General features: G+C 43.0%; 1 protein-coding gene across 10 annotated transcripts in view; it reads right to left on the reverse strand.

Annotated features, from left to right (window-relative positions):
- The window catches only part of HHAT (hedgehog acyltransferase), a 476,499-nt gene that overhangs the window by 318,588 nt on the left and 130,527 nt on the right, over positions 1–27,384 (reverse strand). For 9 of the 10 annotated variants that reach the window (XM_053310551.1, XM_053310492.1, XM_053310544.1 and 6 more), the window contains 2 exons: positions 12,821–12,888; positions 7,010–7,123 (listed from right to left, as the gene is read on the reverse strand). In XM_053310551.1, the coding sequence (XP_053166526.1) occupies positions 7,010–7,117 (108 nt within the window). In that variant the 5' untranslated portion in view covers positions 7,118–7,123; positions 12,821–12,888. Of the gene's footprint in view, positions 1–7,009; positions 7,124–12,820; positions 12,889–23,901; positions 23,956–27,384 lie in introns of those variants that run through there. The other variant, XM_053310505.1, reaches the window with a different exon arrangement.

The following is a 27,384-nucleotide window of genomic DNA, read 5'->3' on the forward strand; positions in this document are numbered from 1 at the left end:
CAGACCCAATGAGAGCAGAGGACAGAGGCGGTGGGTCCGGACTGGCCGCGGGGCCGGTGGAGGAAGCTGGGCGAGACGGCGGCGGGGGAAGGCGGCCGAGGCTGCAGCAGAGCTGCAGCCTCGGCCAGAGAACACGATACGGCCGAATGGACGCGGAAGGGAGACTGGCCCCGCTGGCAGCGTTGGCCGCTGCGGGCCGACTGGGGCCGATGGCGGCAGCAGCCGAGGCGAGAGCACTGTGTCCGGCCCGCTGGCGGCGGCGGCCGCACTCGGCCCTGCCAGAGACCGAGGGAGCAGGAGCAGAAAGGAAGGAAGCTGGGAGGGCAAGAGAGTGAGCACGTGAGTCTTCTCTACTAGCGCCCGTTAATGAAACGGGCTTAAAGCTACTAGTATACTATAGAGTAGAATCAAAATTATTTAAAATAAAGCTATACTAAAAGAAAGCTTGAAGCATCTAATTAAAATAGTAAGGCAGCTAACTAAAATGGATAAAATATATCTCTAAAACCAAATGCAGTTCTAATAATAATAATGCAATTCTAAAAATAATGACAATTCACAATGTAAAATACTCCAGGCTAATCCTAAAAACTTCATAAGGGTTAACATAATAGTATCTAAAAGCATAAAATGGTTAAAAAACATATAGGAACTACATAGAACGTATATATTTGGTTTCCAACCTCCCATGGTTGGGCAAGGTAATTGAGAAGGTGGTGGCCTCAGCTCCAGGCGGTCCTGGAGGAAACTGATTAACTAGACCCATTTCAAACTCGTTTTCGGGTGGGCAATGGGGTGGAAACTGTCTTGGTTGGCCTGATGGATGATCTCCAATTGGGAATTGATGGAGGAAGTGTGACTCTGTTGGTCCTTTTGGATCTCTCGGCAGCTTTCGATACTATCGACCATAGTATCCTTCTGGAACGTCTGAGGGTGTTGGGGGGGCACTGTTTTACAGTGGTTCCGCTCCTACCTCTCAGACAGATTCCAGATGGTGTTGATTGGAGACTGTTGCTCTTCAAATTCTGAGCTTAAGTATGGTGTCCCTCAAGGGTCCGTACTTTCTCCAATGCTTTTTAACATCTACATGAAACCACTGGGAGAGATCATCAGGGGATTTGGAGCGGGGTGTTATCAGTATGCTGATGACACCCAAATCTACTTCTCCATGTCAACTTCTTCAGGAGATGGCATAACTTCCCTAAATGCTTGCCTGGAAGCAGTAATTGGCTGGATGAGGGAGAATAAACTGAAACTGAATCCAGATAAGACGGAGGGACTTATTGTGCGAGGTCAGAACTCTAGAGACGATTTTGATCTCCCTGTTCTGGATGGGGTCACACTTCCCCAAAAGGAACAGGTTCACAGTCTGGGAGTACTTCTGGATCTACACCTCTCCCTGGTTTCTCAGGTTGAGGCGGTGGCCAGGGGTGCTTCTATCAGCTTCGGCTGATACGCCAGCTGCATCTGTTTCTTGAGATGAATGACCTCAAAACAGTGGTACATCTGTTGGTAACCTCCAGACTTGACTTCTGCAATGCGCTCTATGTGGGGCTGCCTTTGTACGTAGTCCGGAAGCTTCAGTTGGTACAGAACGCAGCGGCCAGGTCTCTGGGTCATCTTGGAGAGACCACATCACTCCTTTGTTGATAGAGTTACACTGGCTGCCAATAGGTTTCCGGGCAAAATACAAACTGCTTGTCATAACTTATAAAGTCCTAAATGGCTTAGGCCCTGGGTATCTAAGAGAATGTCTTCTTCATTATGATCCCCACCGCCCACTGAGGTCGTCCAGAGAGGTCCGTCTCCAGTTGCCGCCAGCTCAGCTGGTGGCCACATGGGGACAGGCTTTCTCGGTTGCTGCTCTGAGACTATGGAATTTGCTCCCTGCTGAGATACAATCCTCCCCATCTCTGACAATTTTTAGAAAGCATTTGAAAACCCACCTCTTCACCCAAGCTTTTTCTGTTCTTTAAATTTTAAGGTTTTAATTCATGGTTGATTTTTAAATTGTTAAATTGTTTTAAGTTTTTGTATATATTTTAACTTGTTTTATACTATTGTTAACCGCCCAGAGACGAAAGTTTGGGGCGGTGTACAAATGTAATAAATAAATTAAATAAATATGTATATAATAGAAAAAGAATATATAAAAACTATAGAGTGGCAGAGCAAATTAACATTATACAATCTAATAAAATCAAAAATCTGCTGCCAGTGGTATCAGTTGGCGATCAGGCCCCAGTGGATCTTGCACGCTTCCCCACAGAACCTGGCAACATTGTAGGTGAAGGACTGATTGTCATCTGAAAGAAGCAACTTGGTATAGGCTTGTCTAGAGCCACCAGGGTATTTAAAAAGCAGGGCTGATATGAGCTTGTCCCGACTGTCTTTGTAAAAGGAATATGAAAGGAGCACATGTTCTATGGTTTCCACCTCCCCAGAGTCACAAGGACAAAGCCTTTCATTAAATGGGATCTTCTTGTATTTGCCTTCCAGAACGGCAGCGGGAAGGGCATGACACCGGGCAAGGGTAAACGCCCTTCTGTGACTTGGTATTTCCAATTGTGCCAAATACTCAGAGGGGGAAATGGTAAACCTACGACTATCTGGGGCCAGGAAACCTGGCACCTTACTTAAATGTGCATGGCGTTCCGTGTCCAGAATCCACTGTTTGATGGCTGTTTTCCCCTTGTCCCAGCCCACTGCCAGCAAAAAAGGCAGAGAGAAGCCCAGCTGTTCCACTTTGTTGAAAACTGCCTGCTTCCATGAGGACTGAAAGTTGTCTTGCAGGGTTAACGGGACCAAGCCCCGTGGGCAAAAGGCTGGTTTGAGCCAGTGGTTGAGAACTGTCATCCAAACCTTAGCCTCCACTTTTACCATGCCAGTTTCCTATACTGAAGGCAGAATTGCATGTTAAACCTTCACAGTAATCAAGGTAAGTGTTCAGGGGGATACACACACACACACACACACACACACACACACACACAGAGCTGCCAGCTGAGTAAAGTAGTGAAGGAAGCTGTGAGTGCAGTGCCCTTCCTCTCTAGGGCTTTCAATGAAATGGGGAAATCACTCAGCTGCAATGGCAGCTCTTAGAAATGTGGACACCAGGCATGCAATAAGGAAATGGAGCTTACTGTTGTTGGTTAGACCATTGTAGAGACAGCTTTATTGGCAATGGGAAATGTCGGGAGAAAACCTACAGTTCACACATAACTGATCCAAACAACCCATAAAAGAGGGACAATATACCAACAAGAGCAAAAAAAAATTGTTTGAGGACTCCCAAATACTCAAAACCAAGTCCTGCCAGCCTCTGTGGAAGACAACCAGATGGAACACAGCACACTCTCTCAAAAAAAGGCACATAAACACAGAAAACGTATATATAAAACCAGTCCGAGAATATTTCACACATCAAAGCCTCACCAGGAAAAAATATATATCAGTCAGTCATTTTATTACAGTCAGCAACTAGACCAAAAGTAGTTATAAACATACAATGGAAATACAATAAAACAACATGAGATAATATCTATCTATCAACCCACGTCATTCACCCCAAAAGCTCCCAATCCTGAACGATTGCAATATATATCTTCAGGTACTAGCACGCTTGAATAAGAGGCTATAAAGCCACACTGTAAAGAGAACCAAAGTCTGAGAGGTTCCACAAAATGATCAGTCGCTCAAGACTTTCCATGAAACTGAAGGATCTGAGTCACTGGGACTAGAACCAGAAATTCCCAGCTTTGCAGAAGTAGTCTTATAGTGAGCCAGCAGACTGGAACATTCAATAATGGCTCCTTGTTTTGAGATGATTCTGTCTATTCAGGCTGGCCTTTTAAACAGGGAAGGCCTCTAAAGACTTCTTGCTTGGGCTCACATCATGCCTGGACAAAAGCTGCCTCTGAGCTCTGGATCTCAGCCCTTGACTCATCCTCTGGCTAGGATTGTCCAAGAAAGCTGTTTTCATTAAGAACTTCATTCATTTAGTTAGTCATTAATTAAAATCACATGTGTTTTTGCTATTATTTCATCTGTGTTTATCACTCCCATGAGTTTTCATTTCCCATGGCCTTCCAGGAGAGAGGCAGCTGATTTTCTGCAGCCTGTAACAATCATTTTTCTGTAACTTCCAAGGATGTTGTCATATATGTCTAGTCCTAAGTCCTAGATGCGACAGGAGTGAAGGAAAGGCTCTGGCATAGGGTGGGATTCTTAAGGCTCTAAGACAGAAGTAGGTAGCCTTGGCTCTCCATAAATTGAGGCTGGGAATAGTTCAACAGCTGGAGAATCAAGGTTGCCTATCCCTGCTCTTAGAAGTGGTGGGGCAAGACCAGTGATAGCCTTAGGAGAAAATCCACTACACAGCTGTAGAGTTTCTCTAACAAATTTCTGAGGAAGCTTCCAAAACCAGCCCAAGCAAAAAGCAAAGGCTTTTCTAATAAGTCCTATTAGTTCCTAACATGTGTTTCCCTGATCATTTTGGCTATGGTGAGATACCCTGGGTGCTCAATGCAATGCAAGTTGACATCTTTGGTACTGAACACCCAAGACACTCAGGAGAGAGTCTTTTCACCGCAGAGGTCTAACAATGCCACCATTTTCCATGCTAGAATGTTCATTCAGCGTGGTTGGAAAGATAACGCCCAGGTCACCATGATGGAGTTCTGGTTCTGGTCCTTGGCAGACTAACTGGAAGTAGAAACTACTTCCAGTTAGTCTGGGGAGATGACAACTGACAAGACCAACATTATGAATAGCATGGAGAAAACAGAGAGGGGAATCCCCCCTATCTCTCGACACTAGAACTCAAGGTCAGCCAAGATATGGCCTAGAGAGTTTTTTAAAAGGGATTAATGACTGTACGAAGGATAGGTCTATCAAAGATCATGAGTCATGCCAGCTAAATGGACGTTCCATGTACAAAATGGAGTGTTACTACTTTCATGCCCTGCTTGGGGCCTCTTGAAAGTTTTTGGCTGGCTATGCCTGGAAACAGAATGCTAAACTAGATGGACCATTGAAACATTCCAGCAGATGGTCTTATGTAGCTGTGGCCAATTCATGCCTCCACAAACAAATGATGCTGTTTGCCAAGGGATGGGGTAAGGGGATGAATTATTTGGTGCCTGGTTTAGCAACAGAAAATACTGCCTCACTGGATCACCAAAGTTCCTGCTTGCTTGTTTGTACTTATACTTTTATCCCATTCAGTGCGGTCTACACATGGGATAACATAGTTATCCTATTTTATCTTTCAGTTAGGCTGAGACAGTGAGCTTTTTGGCTGATTAGGGATTTGAAGTTCATATCTTGAGCATCTTATGTTCTATACTCCATGCACACCCTCAATTTACATCAACAGCAATTCCCAGAATATCTTCCAGACAAGAAGAGAGTCACACTGGAGGTCATAATAAAATGTGATGCAAGCTGGTGGACAGGCAAGCAGAGTGCAGAGAATGCCTTGTTTTCCCCTGTGCTACTGCTAGCAATACAGATAATATGAGCCAGAACTGCTGGCAGCCATATCTCCGTTCCAGCTGAGAACATTCATTTGGGGACTTGAGAGAGCTTTATAAAACCTCTCAGCTGAAACTGTTGAAGTAACAGGTATCCTGCCTTTCACATTGCCATTCAAAAGCTTTGGTACTGTTGCTCTTAAAGGCGGGGGGGGGGGAAGTTTGTCAGCTGGATTTTTCATGCATGTGTGCCACAGTTTACTTAATTAAGCAGATCAATGAAAACATTGTGTCTGGTTGACTGAAATTACTCTTTTCTTATAATTCATCAATCCGGCAACAGCAGCTTCAGACTCAGCACTCCACATCATATAATCAACCAGCTAAATTAAGGATTTTTAAATTGTTAGCTCATTTATTTTCACCCACTTCAACAAATACAAAGTTGTTAGAATCGATATTAAGTAGTTACTTAATTTTCAAATACACTTGACACAGTATACGGAAGTATGTCTCATGACCTGAATAAACTCACTGTACCTTCAAACACACAACCCTGTACTGGAGGAACTTGGAAAAAACTTATCAGAAATATTGACTGAATGGCACTGTAAAGTGGAAGATGGATACACCCCAGTAAGCACAAAGGACATTTGCTGTTCCAGATGAGATGAACACATGGTGCTAAGCTACAAATCCCCTTAACATATCCTAGCAGAAGTATTTTTGCACATTACAAGAATCAAAGAAAGGGGAAAGCATGACCTCCTTACAGTTCTTCTTTCAGTGCCTCTGCCCTAACATGCAGGGGGAGAGGTCTTGTGGTAGGAAGCATGAATTGTCCCCTTTGCTAAGCAGGGCTTGCACTGGTTTGAACTTGAATGGGTGACTACATGTGAACACTGTAAGATATTCCCCTTAGGGGATGTGGCCGCTCTGGGAAGAGCACCTGCATGCTTGTATGCTGAAGGTTCTAAGTTCCCTCCCTGGAGAGACGCCTGCCTGTAACCTTGGAGAAGCCACTGCCAGTCTGTGTAAACAATACTGAGCTAGATGGACCACTGGTCTGACTCGGTATAAGGCAGCTTCCTATGTTGTGCATCTCTCCTTATAAGCAAGTGTCATAGTGGAAGGGTGTTGGGCCTGTTGGATCCAGGTTCAAATCCCCACACATCTCAGATGCTCAGGGTAGAACTAGATGATACGGGGAAATCACAGAAGCAGATCCACATCTTCCCTTCCCACAGTAATGTCCAGTAAAACAAAAAAATGTGATGTGATGTCATCACTTTGAGAGTTCCCCAACTACCTTCTCTGCTTCTTTGGTTACTGCTTACATGGGCAGGGAGACTGTCAATGTAATGTCACACCACATGGTTTCTTTTACAAGATGTTACTGGAGGAGGGGAGAAAGAAACATAAGACTGCTACTTTTAGTTAGCCATATGTTCTCCTTACTTTCACCCTTAGTATATGCCCTGGGCAATCTCTGCCAACAGACCTATGGAGAAACAAATGCATTCACATTGACCTACCTTCGCCATGTAAAGGCTGGACATCTGGGATACTACTAAGTGGCCACAAAGAAGCCATAGTATATACCTTTTTCCCCATTCCATCCAAAAACTCCATTCAAAATCCATAGGATCCTAGAGATACATAAAATCAGTTCATATGTATAATATTGCAATATTTTCTTTTAGGTCAACAAGTAGGAGGGAATGCAACAATGAACACACAACAGGTAATAATGAAGGATTTCAACTTCTTTCTTTAAAAAAATCTTACATATACATAGAAATAAAAATAAAATTGACAAGGAAAGGCAATCATTGAGTTACATTTAAAAGGATTTGTCCTTTTTAAAGTGAATATGATGATATATGCACAGCATAAAGGCCAGTGAATCAGAGTCCACACTAGAGGACTTAAATCAATAACAAAATTGCTTGCTGGACATCCCCTCTGGCCATATCTGGCTGCAATATTTGGGGAGGGAGGACACAATACGGAAGGAACTTATCTGAGCCTGGATCTTTTAGTTTATTTCCAAGTATATTTAAAATACGTTACTTTGTTCATTAACACAATGCCGCTGGGCCTGGATGGGCCAAAACAAGCTCAGGCTTAATCCCTCCAAGACCAAGTTGCTCTTGTTCAGTTTGCAATCTGGCCAACTGCCGTGTGCAAGTTTATCTCTTGAAGGGGTTGTTCTTCCCTTGAGGCAGACTGTTTGTGATCTGGGGCTCCTTCTGGACACGCGGCTCCATGCTTGAACAGCAGGTGGAGGCTGTGGCCAGGGGTGCCTTTGCCGAGCTTCGGCTGGTTCACCAGTTACGGCCTTTTCTCGACCGTCAAGCCCTGGCAACAGTAACTCGTGCCTTTGTTACCTCTCATTTGGATTACTGTAATGCGCTCTACCTAGGGTTGCCTTTGAAAACTATTCAAAAGCTTCAACTAGACCAGAAGGCAGCAGCCCACCTCCTCATGGGTGGCCGTAGATTTAATAGTGTTACATCTCTTTTACAATCGCTGCACTGGTTGCTTGTTCACTTCCGGGTCCAATTCAAAGTGCTGGTTCTCACCTACAAAACCCATATGGGCTTAGCACCTGTATATCTCCAGGATCGCCTCTCTCGGCTGGTTGTATCCTGTCCTGTGAGGTCTTCTCAGCTGGCCCCCCTTAGTATCCCAGGCACTGCTGTACAAAAGGGCCTTCTCTGTGGCCGCCCCTCTTCTTTGGAATACTCTTTCCCCCACCCCCCAGATTAATTCAGCCCCCTATTTGGTTGCCTTTAAGGCCCTTCTCAAGACCTACCTGTTTTGCCAGGCATTTGCCCTTTGTTTTTTTTAATTGGTATTGGTATTGTTGTTTTTCACTGCTTAGAGTCTTTGGAGGAGGTGGTATATAAGAAACAAACAAATATATTCTGCATTTGCATACAATTCAGTCCCTGGTAGATGATCTTCCTTCTGTGATTTTACCAACAGATTTTTACCCACATCCAACAATGTATATTCACTTATTACAAATCCTTTTAAATGTAGCTCAGTCACCAGATAAACATGCCTATAGACTGCCTATACACATCACTGTTTCCCAGGCTTTTCATACTACCCCAGTGGTTCCCAAGCTAGGAGCCTCCAGATGTTACTGAACTACAACTCCCATCAGCCCAGCTACAATTTACTTTGGCTGGGGATGATGGGAGCTATAGTTCAGCAACATCTGGAGGCTCCCAGTTTCGGAACCACTGCACTATACTGTTCCTTTCCCCCCAGATTTTCAAGTTTACTTTTAGAGACTTCACAACAATATACTATTTCAGCCCTAAGAAAGCTTTAAGAATTTTTGAGATATCACAAAGAAAGAAGGACAAGAGAGTCAAGGCGAAGAAATTGAGGCATGTGCATCCAGGCCCTCTCTACCAGCTAGGTTGAGACCATCTAGCATTTCACTCCTCCCTTCCAGAATTGTCTCCATCAGTGGCCGTTCCACATGGCTACATGTGAGGGAGAAGTGCAAAGCCCTCTTGATTGGCTTGGCTCAGCCCAACTGTGATGTGGTGCCTCCCTTCCAAGACAGTCTCCAGCAGTGGCCATCATGGAATAATTACCTAGCCTTATAAGGTGCTGGGACACGAATTTGCTTATTTTCTTCTCCCCCACTGTTCTTTTTAAAAATCTTCGTCTATTAGATTTAAATCCACTATGTTAAGTTGTAAAACCCCTTGAATGCACTGGCACAAAGGTGGTATATCAATGTAGTATATAAAAGTTACTGCTTTCTTCACCAACAGTGTTTACGTTATAGTCTGCATGGCATCACTCACTTTCAAGAGCTATTCCCAGGTAGCCTGACAAGAACAATACATTCTTTGTACAATTCTGATCAAAAGGAATTTCCAAATTCAAACAGACAGCAGATGTCTGTGCATATAAATTCATACTGTGAGAAATGTGGCATACATTTCAAATAATAGATGCAGAATGATTTTTTTCCTTCCACTTCAAATATATTAAATTACCACGCATTCTTTAATACAATCACACAACATTACACTTTTCAGCACCTGCAGTCCCTGTGATGACACAATAGAGAAAACATGCTCAGCTTCTTACAGCACTTAACTATACTTTAATGTACTAAGGTGCTGGCAGTGGTGATAAAGTTTCTGATACAGATTAACTAAGGGCCTATCAGAGGGGGAGTTAGACAAGACCATTGGTGGAGCTGCAATGTTCCTAAGAACCACGGCTTGCCATTGGTTGAGGTACTGGAGAACCCATCATTTGTGGGGTGCTGTTCGGGGGGGGAGGAGGTAGCAAATCCCCAAATAATGGTGCATTAAAATGAATGCAAATGGGGGGGTTAAGTTCCCACACAATGGACAAGATTTTTCCCCAAAATGGACAAAACAGGCCAAATAAAGTGCCCTACCATGCTCCACTGCCCTCAAGGAGTCCAAAGATGCCCCCAAGAGTTTTAAAAAAGGCTGAAAATCCCCCCCCCCTTTTTTTTAAAGAAATGAGCCATAAAATGGCTCTCAAAGTCAAAATGGCTGCCGGAAATAACCTCCAAAGTCATTTCTGGCCGTCCTCACTGTGAATATGCGGCTTTAACTCTTTTTTATGCTCTCCCGCCTCCTGCATATACTGTGTATCCATTACCTAACTGTAGACATGCAAAACCACAGGTGCTGGACCCGCAATTAACAAGGTTCTCCTGAACTCTCATCCTAAGAATGCTTTTCCAATCGTGGCTGTGATCCTAGCAAGGAGCAAGACAGACACTAGGACCTTAGGACAAAGAAATGCAGAGAAAAAGCAAGCTATTTCATACATCAGAGACTCTGGAATGCACTCCCTGATGAAATAAGAGCCTCTCCATCTCCGACAACTTTTTAAAAGTCTCTAAAGACACATTTATTCACCCAAGCTTTTAAAGTAGACTTGTGGTTTTAGATTGTTTTAAGGTTTTAATTTCTGTTTTAATTTGCTTTATGTTGCTGCAAACCACCCAGAGAAGGAAGTATGGTGCAGTGTACAAACAAACAAAACAAAACAAAACAAAAAAACAGACCAAGCTGAGCATAAGAAAAGAGCAGAAAGGGGCCTAAGAAAACTGCAGACCATAATCAGAAGAGGCGAAGAAAGCAAGGGAATGAAACAGAGAGTGCAAGAAGAATGATGAAAAGAAAAGGGAATCTGAGAGAGCAACAGAAACCAGAAGAGAAAAAATGGGCAGAGATGGGAAATACATATATATGACCAGAAGCTGAGGAGAGAAGGAATGAGCAGGAGGCAAGGCAGTGGAAACATTTGGTTTGGAGGTAGAAGAGGAACGAACTCTACATTGGTTCTGGACACCACCAAAGTGCTTGCTGCCTAGCCGTTGACAACCCAAGTACACCAACTTCAGATCAGCAGAAAGGCTACTTCTGTGAGCTAGCATCAACTCCTTCTGCCCACTCCCCCTGGAGGTGAGACCCTAGAACTTGGATGGTATAATCATGGGCCAGAAGAAACATACACGCACCAACATAACGCTGGTTATATTGTACACTTGTATGTTGAATATTGTGGATTTTAACAATAAGTCACTTTGGGAGGCAATCTTTGCTGGAAAACATGATATAAATATAAAAGAAAGAACACATACCTAACATACCTCATGAATGTCCTAGGAATAGATTTAGCATGTGGGAAACCCTAGCTGGTGTCATTTCACCCATTTACATTGCTTTCTCAGATTGATCTATCTATCTATCTATCTATCTATCAAATTTGTAGACCACCCCAAACATTCATCTCTGGGCAGTTAACAACAACATAAAACAGATTAAAAATGAAAACCTTAAAAAAAAAATTAAAACCACAGTCTAGTTTAAAAGCTTGGGAGAAAAAATAAGTCTTTAGCGACTTTTTAAAAGTTGTCAGAGATGGCGAGGCTCATATTTCAGCAAGGGGTGCATTCCAGAGCCTTGGGGCAGCAACAGAGAAGGGCCATCCCTGCATGGCCACCAGACGAATCAGTGGCAACTGCATATGTGGCTTGAATATATGATTACTGATTTAGGGATACCATTCCAGAACCTGCAATTCTGCCTTTATCACTTCTTCCCCATAATGTGCAAGGCAAAGGCAATTATTTGTCCTCGAACCCTACCTCACCCCTCACTTCTACTAAGCATACACTTCAGAAATGCAGCACACTCTCTCCTCTTTATCAGGTGGGTGCTCCATCCCATCTGCTAAAGACAGCTTCCCCAGATGCCCCATGACGATACAGGGAGCTACAGGGACAGTCTCTCATTTATGGATGAGACAGGAGAAGAGGAGGCACTTTTAGTCCCACTGCTGTCAGATAAAAGAGAGGGTGCAGAGGAGGGGAAGAGTTGTGTTACTGCCATTGCCACTGCCTACAGTGGGAAGGAAAATAATTTCACACACTCTGACAACACTACAGTAAAGCTCAGCTCCACAGTAAACCTGAGGGGTTCACAGATCTGGAACCAGCCTTAATAGAGAGTCAAAACAAGCAAGCTGTTGTATACATCAGAGAAAGCAGGTACCTACGAAATCTGAAAAGAATATTTGCTTTTATTGAAATGCATGAAAAAAGTATTTTAGGCACATAGGAAACTACCACATACTGAGTCAATCCATTGGTCTATCTAGCTCAGTATCATCTACACAGACCGGCAGCGGCTTCTCCAAGGTTGCAGGCAGGAGTCTCTCTCAGCCCTATCTTGGAGATGCCAGGGAGGGTACTTGGAACTTTCTGCATGCAAGCATGTAGATGCTCTTCCCAGAGCAGCCCCATCCCCTAAGGGGAATATCTTACAGTGCTTACATGCAATCTCCCATTCAAATTCAAACCAGGGTGAAACTTGCTTAGCAAAGAGGACAATTTATGCTTGCTACCACAAGAGCAGTCCGTGGTACTGAAAGTGTGTGTGAGGGGGTGTTTCCTCACTTCTATTTTAGCATAATTTTTGGCTCATATTGATGTGGTTATAATAAGAAGCATTTATTTGCAAACTCAGATCCACACAGCTGCACAGATCAAATCAGCAAAGTTTAACAGCAGTAGCGATCTCTCTCTGTCAGATCCAGTGGCCACATTAATTGGCAGGTCCAAATCTGCCAAACTGATGAGACATATGGCATGGGACAGACTGAGGCTTGATCCTAATTTGTGCTAAAATGTTCCGTCCTCATCCAGAACACAATTTAATACATCAGTTATCAAAGCCAATTATAATTCACTGAATGACAGCTCAGAATGAATTCCATGCATATATAAATAAAAGTAATATCACAGAAGAATTCATTGGTCATACCTTTCTAAATCTCCAAAACAGTGTGTCAGTTTCCAGTTCAAATTCTCTGTCCAGTTCATCTTCATACTCTACCAGAAATAATACATGCTTTAATAAGAAAACAGTGTCAAGATAACAAATCTTGGATGTTACTTTTAAATAGGATGACATTCTTCAACAGTTTTTCTTGCATAGAAAGTCTGTAGTCTTAATCACACTTATTAGCAACTCAGTCCTACTAAATATAGCAGGATCTTTCTTGGTAAACATGCTTAAGTTTAGTTGGAAAACAGAACTATTATAAAATGCACACCTAAAAGTCCACATCAAATATGGCCAAAGGTCAGTAACACAAGAGGAAGATGAAGCAACTGTAATACAAATATGACACAGAGGAAAAATCACTACTAGGACTAATGTGCTTCCTTTATTAATATTTGCACCTTGCTTCAAATGATCCCCCCACCCCGCAAGGAAATGTTTTCCACAAAGCTGGTCTGCAAACAAATTTAGCAAACTGCTCTTTGAGGCAATTTTTGTGGTTTCAGTACATTAGAGGTCTGCCGCAAAACTGGTCCACAGAGAAGTTTAGCAAACATTTCCCTGGGGGAAAATCACTTGAAAAACTATTAATAAAGAAGCTTGATTGTGCTTCAATTGGACCTCAAAACTGTCTGGTACTCTGATCATTCTTCATTTCTTTTCTCCTCCATCTGAGCTCTCAGAAGGCCAAGACAATGGGTTGTCAGGACAGGATCATGGATAAAAGTGCTGGACTCAGAGGCACTCTAAACCCCAGGGGTGGCCTCCAAATGACCAGGGGCGGCCTTCTGCAGCCACCCCACGCCTGTCCTGCCACTGCCCACCCCGCCGAACCTATGGTTTTTAAAAAAGATTATTTCAGCCGCCACGCAGCCAAGGGCTAGCTGCTGGGGAGTGAGCTGAGCAGTCCTTCTCCCCACTCCTGGCAGTGGCCCACTCCTGCCCATTCGGCCCAGCATCTCTTGCTAACTACGAGGTGCACCTGCACAGTTGAGAGAGATCATCGCAAGCCATCACGGGTAGGTTCACCACAGCAGGAGGCCCCCAAAAGTAGGTTTTGGGGTGGGGCCTGCAGCAGGGACGGTCCGGGCACCAAAATTACCTAGGTGCGCCCCTGGCTGGACTCCTCCCCTCTTTGTTCTTCCAGTGAGTCTCCATTTTGTCTCTCCAGAGATGGCTGTTTGTTTTGGTCTCTCTCTTCAGCCATGAGCTAAAGCTGAAATTAAGCTGCAGGCTTTTTCACATTTGTTTGTAACCTTTTCTTTAAATAAGTTCGTGTAGTTCTTCAGTACTAAAGAACTGTCTCAAGACCACTTGCTTTGCTGCTTGCTCACAAAACTAGTTTTGCTCTGTTGTTTGGGGACTGAACTGACATTCTTCCCCTACAAAGGGTTATGGGCCTAGAAACCAGTAAATAAAAGAGAAAAGCCTAGAAAGTTAAACAAAAAGCAAAGCAAAGAGAAAAGCTTTGAAAATGGAGATTCCAGATGTTGGGGAAAGTTGCAAGGTCCTGAGTACAAGCTCTGGTCTTTCAAGATGGAGATGCTCCTCAAGAGTCATTTATTTATTTGTTTATTTGTTTAATCAATCAAATTGTACACTGCCCCAAACTTTCATCTCTGGGCGGTTAACAATAACATAAAACCAGTTTAAAATATATACAAAAAACTTAAAAACAATTTAAAAGTAAACCAGAGATTAAAACCTCAAAACTTTTTAGGAAGCTGAGAAAGCTTGGGCGAAAAGATGGGTTTTAAGGTGTTTTTTGAAAAATGCCAGAGATGAGGAGGATCGTATCTCAGCAGGAAGCACATTCCACAATCTCGGGGCAGCGACAGAGAAGGCCCGTCTCTGTGTAGCTACCAAACGAGTTGGTGGTAATTGGAGACAGACGTCCTCAGATGACCTCAACAGGCGGTGGGGCTTGTAGTGAAGAAGATGCTCTCCTAGATACCCAGGGCCTAAGCCGTTTAGGGCTTTATAAGTAATAACTAGCACTTTGTATTTTGCCCAGAAACCTATTGGCAGCCAGTGTAGCTGCATCAGTAAAGGAGTAACATGGTCTCTCCGAGATGACCCAGAGACCAACCTAGCTGCCACTTTCTGAACCAACTGAAGTTTCCGGACTACCTACAAAGGCAGCCTCACATAGAGCGCATTACAAAAGTCAAGTCTGGAGGTCACCAACAGATGTACCACTGTTTTGAGGTCACTGATCTTGAGAAACAGGTGCAGCTGGCATATCAGCCAGAGCTGATAGAAAGCACCCCTGGCCACCGCCTCAACCTGAGAAACCAGGGAGAGGTGTGGATCCAGAAGTACTCCCAGACTGCGAACCTGTTCCTTTTGGGGAAGTGTGACCCCATCTAGAACAGGTAGATCAAAATCATCTCTAGATTTCTGACTCCGCACAATAAGTACCTCCGTCTTATCTGGATTCAGCTTCAGTTTATTCTCCCTCATCCAGCCCATTACAGCTTCCAGGCAGGCGTTTAGGGAGGATAGCAATAGCAATAGCAATAGCACTTACATTTATATACCGCTCTATAGCCGGAGCTCTCTAAGCGGTTTACAATGATGTAGCATATTGCCCCCAACATTCTGGGTACTCATTTTACCGACCTCGGAAGGATGGAAGGCTGAGTCAACCTTGAGCCAGCTCCTGAAGAAGTTGGCATGGAGAAGTAGATCTGGGTGTCATCAGCGTACTGGTAACACCCAGCTCCAAATCCCCTGATGATCTCTCGCAGCGGTTTCATGTAGATATTAAAAAGCATTGGAGAAAGTATGGAGCCTTGAGGGACACCTTACTTAAGCTGAGATTTTGAAGAGCAACAGTCTCCAATTAACACCATCTGGAATCTATCCGAGAGGTAGGAGCAGAACCACTGTAAAACAGTGCCTCCCACCCCCAACACCCTCAGACGTTCCAGAAGGATACTATGGCCGATAGTATCGAAAGCCACCGAGAGATCCAAAAGGACCAACAGAGTCACACTTCCTCCGTCAATTCCCAATTGGAGATCATCCATCAGGCCAACCAAGACAGTCTCCACCACATAGCCCGCCCGAAAACAAGTTTGAGATGTGTATAGATAATCAGTTTTCTCCAAGACCTCCTGGAGCTGAGAGGCCACCACCCTCTCAGTTACCTTGACCAGCCATGGGAGGTTGGAAACAGGCCTATATTTGCTCAAGTCCGAGGAATCTAATTCAGGATTCTTTAAAAGAGGTCTAATGATTGCCTCCTTAAGACAAGGAGGCATCCTGCCCTCCGTCAGAGAAGCATTTATGATTTCCACCAGGCTGTCTACAACAACCTCCCTGCTAGATCGAATAAGCCATGTCATGGGAGTCATGGCCTTGGCAGTGTTCTGCACACCCAGCATCCTACAACTACAAGTGGGGTGTGCCAACTACACCCCACTCCCACCTGCAAGGCAGTGGGGTACTACTCAGTTTATGTTCTAGAAATTCTTTCAAGTGTTTATAGACTCTTTGGTGTCTAATAACCCAAATAATCTATAACTTCAATATTCCTAAAAAATAAACTGAGTACCACACTGCCTTGCAGGTGGGGCGGTGGTGGTTGTAGTTGGCACATGGCAGTTGACAGTTGGTACTGTCCAATGACAGTCGAAATGAACAGAAGAAATAAAATGTGCAATGAATCCTCACAGGGATTCATTATGAGGAAAAGTTATTATACAACAAAAAATCCAAACACTTGAAAAATGACCTCACATTTTGCTCCATAACTCCATTTCTACAAGGGCTAGAGCTTAGCTTTTTTAAAAAAAAAAAAAAATTAAAGCTGGGGAACCGTGTTAGCATTAAGATAGGGCGACTTCAAATTCCCATTATTTCCTATGGCAGAAATATACAAAATCAGTAAAAACATTTTAAAAATTATTAAAAATCAACCAAGTGCCCCACCGCCTTAAAATGTGGGTGATAGTTAGCACCCATGGGGACTTACTCACCACCCAAATTTGGTGCTCCTATGACCTTTATAAGTGGTCTGAATCAATCCAAATCTGAATCAAATCAAATCAAAATTGAATCTGGGGTGATTCAGGGGGACAAATTTGGACACAAAACAAATCAGGGGTTATTCAATTCAGGCACAAATTGAATTTAAAAAAACCAAATTCTGCATATTCCTACTTGGAAGCTAAATCTGAGAAATGCAGAAGTGGCATTTGCATTGACTCAGGTGCTATAAGAAACCTGATTAGAGAAATGAAGAGATTTATAAACCTAGATACAAGTTGTAAAATCCCTATATATTTGGCAGATGGAAAACAGATGTATGCAGAAGGGAAAGGATCTGTACAGTTGCTCTGCAAACTGGACAAAGGAGAAACCACTGGATTAACAATTGAAGAAGCTTTGTATGTGCCTACTCTAGAAACAGGAAAAAACAAAAAAGAAACCGTGCACAATAATGGGACAGAGGGGCCTCAAAAAATGCCAAAAAATACAAAAACACAAGTTGTGCTGTATATAGGAATCTATATGGAGGAATTAAACAGAACACATGTATCCATTTTTTCTGTGACTGAAGATACTATATTAATGGTCATGGAATAAATAAACAGCAATAACAATTGTCTTGCAAGTTATATCTGCACATACATATGTCAAAGATATTACCTCAGTAAATTGAACAAAAAATCATCGTAGAGGATGAATACAAATTCAATTCACAACCATTCATGTATTTGAAAAAACAGCATAAGTATGTGAAACAAGTATGTTACTTTTCTGTATTAAGAATAAAGTCGGTATAGAGACTAGGCAAGTACCTAAAAGGGACAATCCATCTAAAATTAAAGTTGCCTGCTAGTAGTGGACTCAATTTAGTAGGTTATATGGAAGCAGACTGGGCTGAGGATCAAACAGACCGGAAGTCAACCAGTGGTTATGTATTCTTTTATGGTGGTGGAGCAGTCAGTTGGCATAGCGCAAGCAATCAATAGCTGCTTTCTCATCTACTGAGGCAGAATATGTATCTGCCACTCAAGCATGTCAAGAGGTGGCGTGGCTGCACAAGCTAATGTCGGATTTCAACATAAACAAATCAAAACCCACTGAGATTTTCAAGGATAATCAAAGCTGCAACCAGATCTCACAAATGGAGAAAATTTAATTTAGAACAAAACCCATTGAAACAAAATATCATTATGTGTGGGATGCACAAGAAAAGGGATTTGTAAAATTGATTTATTGTCCAAGTGAACAAATGGCTAGCTGGTATAAGTGGCAGTTACTGGCACTTCTAAGGCAGTAACTTATAAGGAAGATACCAGTAACAGCCACTGGAGGGATGCTGTGCTGGGGGTGGATAGGGCCAATTGCTCTCCCCCCCTGCTAAATATAAGATAATCACCACTTTTAAAAGACGTCTCTTTGCTCAGTTAGCAGGGGTAGCCAAGTACCTTTATAAGGTACCCTTATATGTTAACTTCTAACTCAAAGCATATTTTTCCTGTGGTTTCTTCTCCTTCTTCCAGACAAAAAACCAGACACCAGCAACAATACCAAGGGGGGGAAGTGAAATAAATGCTTTGCAAAGTTCTTTCATGTATAATCCATTGGATATCAAATGTACTCTTGCTAACCATTTATCCCTAATAAAGGTCTGTCACATCCTATTCCAGAATCACACTGAGGAGAAACTGCCCGAGAGGTTGAAACATTTAACTGAGCTGGAAGGGGGGGAAAGTGTGAAAAGCCAAACTCTTGATTTATCACCTTTGGTTTTCTGAGGGGATTCTTAATATCTACCTGAAGAAATTCATTTCTCAACAGAATGAGTTTTTGCTCTCACTTTGTGACACCCAAGATAAATCTCAGGGGAAAATGTCATCCTCTCAGAGAATTTTTCCTTTTTTATCTGGTGACCTGGCTTCATCTAGAGTGCCACTGCCTTCACAGAAAGCAACCCAAAGTGAAGGATTAGAAATATTTCATACAATAGACACACAACTTAGCAATGTACTTTGGAGATAATTTATGGCACACAAGGCTTTATCCTCTGAGAGCTTCTGAAACATTAGAGGATGTTTCTCAAAATTACAGCCACAAACTGAATATGGTAAGCAAAGGTTTCAAAGACTGTGAAAGTCTTTCCCTCATTTAATCCACTGCTTCATGTAACATGTACATAAGGTTGGAACATAGGAAAGAAAGGACATAGGAAGCTGCCTTCTACCGAATCGGACCATAGATCCATGTCGCCCAGTATTGTCTACACTGACTGGCAGCGGCTTCTCCAAGGTTGCAGGGATGAGTCTCTCTCAGCCCTCTCTGGAGATGCCAGGGAGGGAGCTTGGAACCTTCTGCATGCAAGCATCCAGATGCTTTTCCCAGAGCGGCCCCATCCCCTAAAGGGAATATCTTGTAGTGCTCAAACACATGTTCACAACATGGTACAAATATAGTAAAATATCAGCTAGTGAAAATGATTGTGACCAAGCAAACCATTGTTGTTGTTGTTCCGTTGTTGTTGTTTCACTTCCTGAATAATGTGGAAGGGGTCGGAAGGCAACATGCACATTTCACATTTCGCACCCCTGCTAACTGGGCAAAGAGGCACCTTTTACCGTGGTGATTCTCTTTATTTAGCAGGAGGAGAGTAACTGGCCCTATCCACCCCCCGCACAGTACTTCCAGTGACTGTTGCTGGTGTGTGTCCTATGTTTCTTTTTAGAATGTGAGCCCTTTGGGGACAGGGAGCCATCTTATTTGTTATTTCTCTTTGTAAACCGCCCTGAGCCCTTTTTGGAAGGGCGGTATAGAAATTGAAATATTATTATTGCTTGTTTACACAGTCAGACAGGTGTTATTGACTGGTTTGTTTTATTCAGACATCGAGTCCTTCCCAAGGACCTGGGATGGCTGAATTTTATTGTCAGTTGTTATAGATATCGTCGCAGAATATAGGCTGTTCCCAGTAAAGCTGCTTTTTGTAATTGGCTGATGGTGATTTCTGTGGCCCCTATGGTGTTGAGGTGCTCTTCAAGGTCTTTTGGAACTGCACCCAGAGCGCCAATTACCACTGGGATGATTTTGGTCTTTTTCTGCCACAGCCTTTCCATTTCAATTTGTAGATCTTTGTATTTGGTGATTTTTTTTATTTCTTTTTCTTCTATTCTGCTATCCCCTGGTATTGCTATGTCGATTATTTTGACTTATTTTTCTTTCTTCTCAACTACAGTTATATCTGGTGTATTGTGTGGCAGATGTTTGTCTGTTTGTAGTCGGAAGTCCCATAATATTTTTACATCTTCATTTTCAACAACTTTTTCAATTTTATGGTCCCACCAATTTTTGGCTACAGGTAGCTTGTATTTTTTGCAGATGTTCCAGTGTATCATCCCAGCTACCTTGTCATGCCTTTGTTTGTAGTCAGTCTGTGCGATCTTTTTACAACAGCTGATCAGGTGGTCCACGGTTTCATCTGCTTCTTTACAAAGGCGGCACTTGCTGTTTGTGGTGGATTTTTCTACTTTTGCTCTTATTGCATTTGTTCTTAGTGTCTGTTCTTGTGCAGCCAGTATTAAGCCCTCTGTTTCTTTCTTCAAGTTGCCATTCTTAAGCCATTGCCAGGTCTTGGTGATGTCTGATTTTCCACTTATATTGTGCAAATATTGACCATGCAGGGGCTTATTTCTCCATTTTTCTGCTCGGTTCTTGATTTGTTCTTTCTTATAGGCCTGCTTTGTTTCATTGGTGTTGAATAGTTTCTCATTCTTGACCATTTTAAGTGCATCTTCTTCACTGTCCTTGATATATTCTTCAAGGCCTCTTTTCTCCTCCTCTACTGTTTGATGGACTTGCAGCATTCCTCTTCCACCTGAGCTGCGAGGGAGGTAGAGCCTATCTACGTCACTGCGGGGGTGCAGAGCATGATTGATGGTCATGATTTTCCTGGTCTTACGATCCAGCGTCTCTAGCTCTGGGTCCAGCCTATTATTCCTGCAGTGTATCTGATAACAGGTATAGCCCAGGTGTTTATGGCTTGTATGGTGTTCCCGCCATTGAGTTTGGACTTGAGGATTTTTCTAACTCTCCTGATGTATTCACTTCCAATTTTTCTTTTAACTTCAGTGTGTGCAATGTTATCAGCCTGGAGAATGCCCAAGTATTTGTAACGTCCTTTCTTTTCCAGGTTCTTGATCTTGCTTCCATTGGGCAGTTCTATTCCTTCTGTTTTTCTTATTTTCCCTCTGTTCATTATTAATGCAGCACACTTGTCTAGTCCAAACTCCATTGCTATATCGCTACTGAATATACGGACAGTGTTTAGCAGTGATTCGATTTCTGACTGGGACTTCCCATACAACTTCAGATCGTCCATGTACAGCAGATGGTTGATTTGACTTGATGTTTTAGATGTTTGGTATCCAAGGCCTATTTTGTTTAGTATTTGTGAAAGTGGGGTCATGGCGATTACAAACAATAGAGGGGATAGTGAGTCCCCTTGGAAAATACCTCTTCTAATGCTAACCTGTCCAAGTGCCTCGCCATTGATTGTTAACTGTGTACTCCACATGCTCATTGCTTTTTTTATAAATATCTGAATGTTTTTGCTGACACCAGTTGTTTCTAAACATTTTAGTATCCATGTGTGAGGCAATGAATCGAAGGCTTTCTTGTAGTCAATCCATGCAACACTTAGATTGGTTTTTCTTCTCTTGCAGTTTTCTAAAATCATTTTGTCAATCAGCAGCTGGTCTTTTGTGCCTCTGGTGTTCGGGCAATTTCCTTTCTGTTCAACTGGAAGCTGTTTGTTAGTTAATAAGTGTTGCATCACTTCATCTGCTATTATTCCAGTTAATAATCTGAACATGGTTGGCAGGCAGGTGATCGGTCTATAATAACTTGGAACTGCACCTTTTGCTGGGTCTTTCATGATCAGATGAGTTTTCCCAGTTGTTAGCCATTGTTCAATATCACCGCCTTTCATAATGTGATTGAACTGTTTTGATAGTTGTTTATGAAGGCTTGTTAGGTGTTTAAGCCAAAAGCCATGCAGTTCATCGTCGCCTGGCGCAGTCCAATTTTTAATTTTCTTTGCTCTTTCACTTATTAATTCTGGTGTTATTATTAGATCTTGCATTTGTTGGTTACATTTTTTGACCTCTTTCATCCAGCCTGCTTTTTTATTATAATCTATTGGATTGTCCCATAATTCCCGCCAGAATTGCACTATTTCTTCTTTATTTGGTGTTTCTAGGTTTCTTGCAGTTTCTCCTTCTATGCTTTGGTAGAAACGTCTCTGATTTGACTGGAATTGGAGATTCTGCCTGTGTTGTGTAATTCTGGCTTCATATCTGCTAATCTTCTTTGACGCTGCTGTTATTTGCTGCTTTATTATTTCCAGGACTTCTCTAATTTTCCTTGAATCTAGGTGGTATTTTTGGATCAGATACTGTTTGGTGTTTTCATTCTTCAGCTTCTTGTCTTTCATATCTTTCAATTTACTAGCATCTGATCTAAGCCTGGAGATTTTATTTTCTAATCTAATCTTCCATTTAGGTGATGTACTGCTTTCTTTTTTGACAGGTCCACTGATCTTATATCCGAGCTCTTGTGTTGTTATTGTTGCTGCACTGTACATTAGTTGGTTTGTTTCTTGAAAATTATTGGTTGTTGTTATTATTATTATTGTGACCCACCTATCTCCTCTTATTTACTGATATTCTCCTTAGTATATGAAGAGAATTGTTGATGTGTGAAAAATTTGTTTGAGTTTTCATATACCACATTTCACTGTACCCATTTAGGATGACATGATACTAATCTGCCTCACTTGGCAACTAGATTTGGCTAACATGACTGGATTTTATCTATTTATTTATCAATCATACAGGTATTTAAATACCACCTCATGTGTATCTCTAGGCAGTGTACGCAGTTTAAAACAAATATAAAAGAGTAAAACAGTTTCACAGAAGCAAAAAGTTAAGAGTTTCATGGGATAAAAACAATTAAACTGTTTTAAAATAATTTTCAATTAGAAGTCTGAGAAAACAGGTGTGTCTTGAGGGTCTTCCTAAAAGCAATCAGAGATGCAGATGCTCTTATTTTGACAGGGAGCTTATTCCAAAGCCCCAGGGCAGCCACAGAGAAGGACCTGGCCCAAGTCACCACCAAACAAGCCAGTGGCAAACATAACCCAACCTCTCCAGATGATCTTAATAGGCGACATGTTTCATGACAAAGAAGGCACTCTCTTAAGTACTCTGGATCCAGGCTGTTGAGGGCTTTATAGGCAACTAGCTGGGCTGGGCACAGATCATCTGTGCCTCTAGTTTGGCCCAGCCGTTTTCTCCTGCCCACTGCCGTTTTCTCGCCGCCCACCAACCGGTGCTTTCCCTCCCACCAGCCAGCGGCCTCTGCCTGGCTGGCCCATGGCCGCCGCCTCTCGCCGGCGTGGCTTTGCCCACCACACAGCTTGACCGGCCAGCATGGCTTTGCCTGCCACACAGTTCCACCAGCCGGCTGCCACCTTCTGCTGGCGTGGCTTCACCTCCTCGTCCTCCCGGTGCGCCTCCACCGGCAGGCCGCCTCCGCCAGCTGCCATGGTTGTTTACTTCCCCGTCCCCGTGGCTATCCAGCAGAGATAACTCTCTCACGAGAGCTGCCACACATGTGATTAGCCACGGGTATGTCTTAGAGAATTAAATATATAGATAGATATTAACCAGCACTTTGTATTTCACTCAGAAAGATATAGGCAGCCAGTGTCGTTCTTTTAAAATTGGTGTTATACAGTCCCTTCAGGGTGTCCTAGAGACCAATCAGGCTGCTGCATTCTGCACCAATTGTAGTTTCCGGACTATGTACAAAGGCAGCCCCACGTAGAATGAATTACAGTAGTCAAACCTGGAGGTCACCAGCATATGCACCACTGTTTTAAGGTCATTTACCTCTGGAAATTGGTTTAGCTGACATATCAGGCGAAGCGGATAAAAAGTGCACCTGGCCACTGCCTCAGCCTGAGAAACCAGAGAGAGTTTTGGATCCAGAAGCACTCCCAAGATACATACCTGATCTTTCGGGGGAGTGCAACCCCCTGAACTCCACAGTCAGTACCTTCATCGTATTTGGTACTGCCTCCAGGTAGGCATTATACCATTTCTTGGTGAGGTAGATATGGAGAAATAGATTTGGGTGCCATCAGCATATTCATTACACCTGGTACCAAATGTTAAAGAGCACTGGAGACAGTATGGAGCCTTGTGGGACTTCATACTTTAGTTCTTGCTTTGCAAAGCAGCAGTCCCCAAGCGACACCATGTGGAATCTACCAGAGAGGTAGGAACAGAACCAGTGTAAAACAGTGCCACCCAATTCTACCTCCCTCGGGCAACCCAGAAGGATACCATGATCAATGGTATCAAAAGCCGCTGAGATCCACAAGGATCAGCAGAGACACACTCCACTGTCCATAGCCAATTGGAGATGATCCATCAGGCCAAACAAGGCAGTCTCAACCACATAGCCCACTCAAAAGCTAGTTGGAAGTGGGTCTAGATAATCTGTATCATCCAAAACTGCCTGGAGCTGAGAGGCCAGCCATGGAAGATTGGAAATGGGTCTATAATTAGCTACTTCTGTGGGTTCCAATGCAGATTTCTTCAAATAAGGTCTAATAATAGCCTCCTTAAGACAAGGAGGCATCCTGCCCTCCCTCAGAGAAGAATTTATAATATTTACCAGACCCTCTCTGATAATACGATTACAATTACCAGATGAAATAAACCAAGTTGGGCAATGGCCAAGAGAACAGGCTGTAGAATGTACAGTGTGAAGCAGTTTGTCCACATCCTCAGGAGTGACAAACTGAAAGTGATCCAATCTAAACTTATAAGAGGAGTTGCTGGACACCTCCACAGCAGACTCTGTAAAAACTATGGAATACATTTAGGCCCAAATAAGAGATTTGATCAGCAAAAAAAGTTATTAAAGACATCATAGCGAGTGACTGATGGTTCCAAGTTACTAGCCCCCTCACAAGCCTAGACGACTCCGCTGGATGTGAATGTGCGGAAACAATGTGGGCAGAAAAGAACAGCTTCTTTGCCACCCGCATTGCCAGAGCATAGCTCTTCAAATGTGTTCTGTGTTCTGTTCTGTTGGATTTGTGCAGAGTCTTCCTCCACTTGCACTCTGGTCGTCTACTTTGCTGCTTCAGCTGCTGTGGCTCTTCCAAATACCACGGGGCTAATTTTGAAGCAGGTCAGAGAGGACGCTTAGGAACTATTGTGTCTACTGCTCTAATAAGTTCATTATTCCATGTTTGCACCAGAGCATCATCAGAATCACGCTGCTGCCCTGGCGAGGACTTTTAAAATTGAGCACTGAGAGGGGGAAATCCAGTAGGAGGGGTAAGGACACCCTCCCCACCCTTAAAGTTATGCCTCCCCACCTTTGAACCACCCCCACCCCACCGCTGGTTCTGTGCACATCCCTATTAGGTACACACATTCAAAATAGGCCAATTCCCTGACAGGGATCCTGGTAAAGGAAATAGTACTCTTATAGACCACAGCCTCCCCACCTCCCTGCTGTGGAATAAACATCGCCTTCACACTGTGTTTTGGTAATCCAAGTAAATTGCTTTATTAGAACAAAAGCAGTTCAGCTGAAAGGGTCTTTTAAAAGGTCCCAAAACCTTGGGAGACCTAAAGACCAACAATACAGTGAGGTGCTTCACACAAGCAGTGTGAAGGGCTGAAAGGGGGTCTGCGGAGAGAGCAGGTTTTCTTTACCCTCTCCACAAATGATCTTTTACCCTTCCCTGGGTAGATCGCCCGCCCAGACGAGCGGCGGCTCTCCTGCAGGATAGCCACAGCTCGCCCGGCGGTCAAGCACACGTAAGCGCCGCCATGCAGCAACCCGCCTCCCCGGAGCCCCTCATGCACACTGTAACACAATGCACCGTGTACACTGTAACACAGCATCCATCCAGTTGCACAAGGGTGTTCTTGTGTAAAGGCCAACATTGTGCAACTGGGTTTGCATGGTAGTATAGCCATCAATAACAATAATAATAATAATGGTGGTGGTACTACCATGCGACCCTGGTTGCATGTTTATGTATACACAAGATCACCCTTATGCAACTGGATAATGTCTTACAATGTGCACGGAGATTTGTGCAGCATGTCAGCCAATGTGCTTATTCCATCACACTCACTCCTCTTGGACAATCTACTTGGTGTATTTTCCCTGCAACGAGCAGTGAACCTTCCAAGAAGCAGCTCACTCATCATCAATACTCTCATAGGATATACCCTATCATTTTTGAGACAACAACAACAAGGAGATCTCTCTTGCCAACAAGTCTAGCATTAAAGACATTATGGCAAGAGTTCATAGCAGATTTCAGATGGTCAAAACTACAAGAACTCAGTCAGGACTACAGTCTTGAATTCAGCCCATTCTAAGAAATTATTACAAATGACCCTGATCATCTAGGCCTCTGCTTTACACATGTGATTATAGCAGGGCTTCCCAACAGGGGTACTCAGTGTTCCTTGAAGGACTCCCAGGGGGTACTCAGGGCCTTTCTGCCTCCTCATGCTGCAACTGTGCTATTTGTTCCCCATCTGAGAATCATCAGCTTGAAACCAACACGCCCTCAGCATTAGGTACACTGCAAAAGGGGAGGGAGGAGTGTGAAAACCCTTCTCTACTCCTGATTGGCTGGCTATATGCTGAAGCTCAGCAAGCCCCTCTCCCCAGCCATACTAACAGGCCTCAGAAGTTAGCACTGAATTACTCCTATTGAAATTAATCAAACAAGTAAATTGGATGTAGGCCAGTGACTATACTAGCCTCTTTCCCTAACGGCAACACTTAAATTTGTGTTTTTATTTATACACGTGCACACACATCTTAAATATTAGTTATGAGATGAACTACCTAGTCACTGGTTGGCTTACTTCCAGATTATGTTACTCATGAGCAGATTTACTGAAATTAATGGGACAAGTTTGTGTGTCCAATACATTTTAGTGGGAGTACTCATGAGAAACAGTCTGAATGTAAGCCAATGACTGGAGTAGCCCTCTCATAACTTTAACATTTAAAATTTGTGTCAGATCAGGTGTTTATTTGTATACAGACACATCCTAAAAATCTCTAGGAGTACCTGAGCTGAAGGTTTGTGACAGGAAGGTTACACTTGATTTTTTTTTTAAGGGTTGTGAATCCCTGGAATATAGCTGTGAAAGATTTTGGTACAGGCATATTCATTAGTCAAACCTTGCTTTATTTCCCCCCTCTGTATATAAATTTTGATTATGACCCTAACAACTGCAGAAAAAAATATATTGTGAAATGTTAAGAAGCTGTTCTGGTTCAGTCACCTAATGAATCTTCAATCTATATTGAACACAGTTCCAATATTGTCAAAGGCTGTTTTGCTACCTCCCTCTTGTGGAAGAAGTAAAACATAACACATTACTCTAACAGGATACTAACCACTTGGACTGGTAGATGAAGGTTCCAAGTATTGTTTTATA

Source organism: Hemicordylus capensis, chromosome 1 (assembly GCF_027244095.1).
Source record: "Hemicordylus capensis ecotype Gifberg chromosome 1, rHemCap1.1.pri, whole genome shotgun sequence".
Classification (NCBI taxonomy): Eukaryota; Metazoa; Chordata; class Lepidosauria; order Squamata; family Cordylidae; genus Hemicordylus; species Hemicordylus capensis.